General features: G+C 35.2%; 1 protein-coding gene across 1 annotated transcript; it reads right to left on the reverse strand.

Moving 5' to 3' along the window:
* Positions 1 to 271: 271 nt before the first annotated feature.
* LOC136817388 (uncharacterized protein KIAA2013 homolog) lies at positions 272 to 4,329 on the reverse strand. The gene is made up of 4 exons (XM_067073731.1): positions 3,980 to 4,329; positions 3,566 to 3,759; positions 2,677 to 3,201; positions 272 to 2,333 (listed from the first exon to the last, which is right to left on the reverse strand). The coding sequence occupies exons 1-4, from the start codon at positions 4,050 to 4,052 to the stop codon at positions 1,500 to 1,502; spliced, it is 1,626 nt and encodes a 541-aa protein (XP_066929832.1). The 5' UTR covers positions 4,053 to 4,329; the 3' UTR covers positions 272 to 1,499.
* Positions 4,330 to 5,954: the final 1,625 nt, after the last annotated feature.

The following is a 5,954-nucleotide window of genomic DNA, read 5'->3' on the forward strand; positions in this document are numbered from 1 at the left end:
AAAACCATTTCTTCTAATTCATTAATTTCTTCTAATTCATTAATCCCTTTTGTTCTAAGTGACGTGTACGTGTGTGGCATCGTAGAAAATAGTCGGCAAAAAGTGACGAAGTCTTCCCCCGACAAAAGTCTCCCCGGACGAAAAGATTTACCCGACTGAGTTTTCCTCCTTCTACGGGACCTACTGTAGCTCAAATTATTTAAGTTCAGATATTTAATACTGTAAATAGTTTTGTACATAAAATGATGTAGAAATAACCAAGTATTTTAGGTTTGTAAGAGTATTATATAAAATATTTTCTTCAATTTGATCACTTTAAAAATGATCCTCATGTAATATATACCTTCCTTCCTCACGTAAAAATGACTAATTCGAAAAAAAAACTCCCTAAAGAACAATTATACATGCTATAATCACATTATCATAATTTATCATATTTTAGAAAAATAAAAAACGCATAATACTATCTCTCGAACGAACTGTGAAAACATCTTAGTTATCAAACGTATCCCTGGTTTCCCCCTCCTCAATCAGTGGGGGGTGGTACTAAAATCTCGTAAGTACTAAAACATCACGAAAATTTGTGAAAAAGATTAATAAAATCATGAAAATTACTAATTTTAGTACCAATTTACTAAAAAAAATTCAAATTTTATTCTGGATACCACCTTTTTGGTATTTTAGTACCCATTGTTCAAATTGTACTAAAAGGATTTTTAAGTTTTTTGGGTATACCACCACGTCACTAAACATCCTGATGTCCTAGATTTTAGTATCAACTCCCCTACTTCCATTCCAATTTTATAGCAAAAACCCACAGTTAAAGGTTTTTTCAATTTTGAACTTATTCAACTTGTCATTTAAAGATGCCCCACAATGCAGCACACAATCAGTTCCAAGGATTTACCCTCTGCAAATAGATAGCTTTAAAGTTGAGGACGCCAAACTGCTTTGAATTGAATTTCAATACACAACCTGGATTTTTGACAATTTTTGAGGTAGAACCCGTTGGAGTCTTATCCAATTTTCAAAATGTCTGCCCATTTCAAGAGATTCCACTTAAACCCTTGGGTTATCCAGGTTTAATTAAAGGTATCCCCAGGGCCATAAATATGACCTCCTCGACAGGGTGGGTAAATTTTCTGGAATACCCAGTTGAATGGCCTTAGTTGAATGGCCTTAGTTTGCTTCCTTTATTCGAAATAATTTTATTTAAACCAACACTTTGTAAAAAAAATATCGCATGCAAATATTAATAAGGGTAAAAATTGTAAAATCATTATTTTGTTTAGTAAAGTAAGACCTTAAAATTCAGCTCCAGTCAATTATATAAATAAATTCTTGTGATAATTAATGAATAAATGCGATAACACTCACCTGAGCTCCAAGGATAATAACAACAGCAATAATTAATCATCAAAAAATATATGCACCAATATATATGTTGGTTATTTTAAATTTCACTTGTATAAAAACCTCGTATAAAAAGAGACACTCTTCTAACTATAAGGACCTCGGCGTGGCACCGTTCCCCGGCCCTTCCGACACTCATTGTATATCATTTTCAAAACAATAACATGAAAACTAACGATGAGCACCACAACGGAGATCCAGAATTTAGGCGAAAGCTGATGATGGTGAGCAGTCGCTTTGATCTCCTTCGCAGAATGTATTGCTTTTCGCATAAAGTCTGAATGGTGGATCTTCTCCAAAAGAGTCCGGTTGCTGGAGATGTAAAAAAGAGGAGTCACCGGATCTGTTGGGTGAATCACGAATTTTAGTCTGGAGCTGCCCAACTCTACAACGTGCTCACACGCACTACCACAACCGAAAATCTTCGGCGAATGTTTACCATTATTCATAACATAAATTTGATATGGTTCTGTTTTGATATTGGTCACTAAAACTTTCAGATCAAATTGATCTTGTGAATGGAAATAGTCTAAGGATACATGTCGTAATGAAATATTGGTACGCAAGTTCAAAGGGTTGAGAGCCATTTGTAGTTGCTTGTTGTGATAATGTAGGCCTACGATAGTCAATACCATTAATTGAGGTAATGAAAAAGCAGTGAGAGAAGATATAGGGCAATTATTTCGTGTGAAGAAATCCTCCCATAGTTGCATCAATGAACTTAAAGAGCTCAAACTAGTCGGTACCACCCAATGTTTTGGATAGTGTAAAGTTGGTGGCCCTGTGTAACAATTGACGGATTTGGTTGATTTTTTGGTTGAGTTACCACTGTGTGTGGTATATAAGTAGTATTGAGTCAAGTTGACGTGTAATGGTGATGGCGAATTTGGGTCAGAATCTGATGAAATTGAAATACCAGTCTATAAAACAAAATAAGAAATACATTTTTAAATGGATGTTGGAGTATGACTGCACAATAGTCCATTGTATCTAGAATATCTTTTTAAGGATTTGTATAAGAGGAGTTTGATGGAGTTAAAGCACAAAAAGGCTTCTGTTCATTCGAAAGAAATCATGGGTAATCAGTACCACCAGGCCCTGATGACAACTTTAGTTGGTCTAAAATTTTTACGTTTAAACCAACAAAAAGCCGTTATTAGAGCACAATCCTACCAGATTACCCATCATTCATTTCAACCATGAATTAGAGTAGCTTTGTAGCTTTGGAGAATTCGAAAATTAAAAATGAAAGTACCGTCTTACCGTCCAAATTTCACTCCATGCTTTGACATGTTGATCCTGAACGTGATCTTTAGAGAGAGATTTGAGCATGGTGTTGGATTTCTCAGTCAAAGCGATGATGTCTGTATCTTTGACGTCTCTTCCAGTCCTAGTCTTGTTGGTGGGTGGCACAACTTCTTGCGGCTCTTGTTCCAGAAAGATGAAATCAGTATAAGACAAGAGTTTCATACTTTTTTCACCTTTCTGTGGTACTTTCAAGACCCTGTTATCAACGCTGGAGAGAACAGATGTAAACTTGACCAAGCCCTCTTTGTTCTCTTTGTTTCGCTTTGTTTTGATTTCACCACTGATGGTTGCTAGGTGACCGTTAGTGTGATGTGCTGTGTGAATTTTTTCAATTTTTTTCAGTTTCTTGACGTCTGCTGTGGATAATTCAAGATCGATGGAGAAGGGTCCAGAATTTTTCACTTTGATGACATGTTGAAATAGACCACTGTGTAGGCGATGTGCGAAAAATGTTTCCTCGACAAGGACACAGCTTTGCTCCTAGAGGATGGAAATTTGAATTAGTGCTGTTCGAGCATAAATTTTTTAGGGTCTCTGGCCAAATAGTTACCGACAGTTTCAAAAAACTGTGTTTTCATGAAATAGTGTGTAGAAACTTTAAACTTTTCGTTTCCTATATTAGACAATCTGCAGATATTTGCAGAGATAAAATCATGTTTAAAATTAGTTTTCTCTGTCCTAATTTTCCAGGGATTTTAACAGAATTAAAATTGTCAAACTTGACAAAAGCTAAATGTTCGACATTAATGAACAGTCAAATTAATTTTAACGAATATGAGTGTCTCTTGCTCTAATTTAGAGTGACTGAAAATTAAGAGTGTTTGAAAATGCAAAGATTACTTACAACATCAAACACTGTAGCCAGAATAACAAGTCCAGCTTTCAAATTCATAATCACAGCCTTTTCTTCCACAATGTGAGACTCTTGTATCTTGAGGTCAAGAGTGGGTGCAAATGACTGAATGTAGCCGTGTGTGTCAGTCTTCAAATAGAATTGCTTCTTGTCTTTATCTAGGCCAAAGCCTAATTTTCCATTGCCTGAAAGAAAAAATCTATAACTTTACGACACGACAGTTTCCTTAAAGAGTTCAAGTTTTTAAATCTATTCTATTAAAGTAGAGTAATTTTCTCAGGAAAAAGTGAAATTCAGTTTGCATTTTTTTAGATTTCCATAACAAATACAATCATTGTTCGATTTGATAACTTCACTGAGAGTTTTTAAACAAGCGAATATTTTGGTCAATTCATAGCATATCACCTGAAAAAGGGAAGAATCGATTTTCAGTAGACGAGGCTGGGATCTTCTTGATGATTGCATCACTGAGGCCCATCAGTTGTGTCCATTGCACAAGATAGTTCTCCAAACAAGATTCTTTTTGTCTTGTGAAGAGTCTTTGGTCTGGCTTTGATGAAAATGTTTGTGTGCAGGAAGTAAATAAGAAGAAGCCAAGTACAGGAAGAAGCAACCAACAAGAATGAAAACAATGACAGTTTTCCTGCTTTTCACAGTTTTCAATGAGGTATTGAAAGATGCAAGACCTCTTTTTACATTAGCATTGGGTTGCATCTTATTGCATAATTTTCTTGTTTGTTGGTTACTTTTTAACACTGAAAAGAAAAATCACCAGTGATTATAGAAAATTTGAAATCAAATTAGTTCATAGCCTGGAGATCCATGCTATGATTTCTTATTCATAATATGCTGATAAATGACGAAATGAATAGGTCAGAACTGGTAATTTAAAAGTTTCAAATTTACCACCAAAAAAAACGTTGATAAGAATTTGTGTCCCTGCAAGCAATTTGGAGCACATTGAAAATGTGCCGACCCTTAAAAAGCCAAACTTTTGGTTGATATGGACCGGTCTGGACCGTTCCTGGCCGAATTTGGCCGATATTGGCCAATCTTAGCATTCTGGACCGGTCCATATCGGCCTTACATCATTGTTTTTGTTTTATCAAGTTTGTAACTTGACAAAACCGGACCTGGCCGTTATAAGCTGATCCAGACAAGACTTGGTCGATCCGAACCGGACCTAGCCGATCTAGGCCAATTTGGGCCGTAGAATTACTTGGCCGATCCGAGCCGATCTTGAATGTGCTCTAAATCGCTTGCAGGGACACATTTGCCAATCAAAACACTTCTTTGTGCCAAAGTTTTGTATTCAGCAAGTGAGTTCAGCAATAAAATGAGCTATTTTGATGTTGAGTCTGAAAATTGACTCACAGCTCTGACCCTTAAAGATACCTCAAATTTAAATAAGAAGACAGAGTCTCCTCTCTAAGTCTAACAAAGTTCAAGAGCCATTTTTATTAAAGTTTTGGTTCAAACTTTAGATTGTCTCCTAGTCTCCACCACTAACCTAAATGGGAATAATTCACTCAATTTGTTCTGTTTGTTTGGGAAAACTCTTAGGAAGTTGAAAAGTGACTGAATTTTTGGCGAAGGCGTACGATGGCCAGTGAAAGTTGAAAGTTGAAGCTTCAAATTTTAAGATATTCCACAAAAAGAAGCAATTTCACCGTGAAATTATCTTGTTTAAAATTGAAAAATCTGTGTAAACCATCCATACAGAAGTTCCAACACAATCAGGAAGCCCTCATAAAGTTATGTTGCAAGGAGCACAGTAGGTTTCATCACAGCGCAGATATAAAACAAGGTAATATTGTGGGCTATTGTGGGCTATTGTTTGCCATGCTTAGATTATCTAAAAAAGTTCTTACCTTACAAGATAGTGAAAAAACTTGGCTAATTTCAGGGCTCCAGCTTTTAGTAACCTGGTTGTTAATAAAAAAATTTGTAGTGGTGCAGGACACCTATAAGATGTTATGTTTGGTATATTTTGGAGAACACTTTTTGACACTGGAAAACAGCACCACACCAGACTCTGGTCCAGTTCTTTAAGAGATGACACTACCATTTTTGTTTTGTTTTGTTAACAGGAGTGTCTTCAAATCCTAATTAAAGATGAAGATTGGATATATTTCATTTCCGGCTGTTATTTTAATCAGGTTTATATATTTTATTTTAAAACTTATGAGGCAATTACTTTTTCATTTTCTGGTTTACGGACATTATGAGGAAAAGTTTTGGACAGGAGGATGGAAAAAAATAAAAATGAAATTTTTTTAATTTAATTTTTTTTTAATCGGAAATAGGAGGAGATAATTAAATAAAATTTTATGAAATTTCGAAAAAGTATCGATTTTTTAAAAAGTCGCTCTTCAACAAT

Source organism: Clytia hemisphaerica, unplaced genomic scaffold, assembly GCF_902728285.1.
Source record: "Clytia hemisphaerica strain Z4C2 unplaced genomic scaffold, Clytia hemisphaerica genome assembly, whole genome shotgun sequence".
In the NCBI taxonomy this organism is placed as follows: domain Eukaryota; kingdom Metazoa; phylum Cnidaria; class Hydrozoa; order Leptothecata; family Clytiidae; genus Clytia; species Clytia hemisphaerica.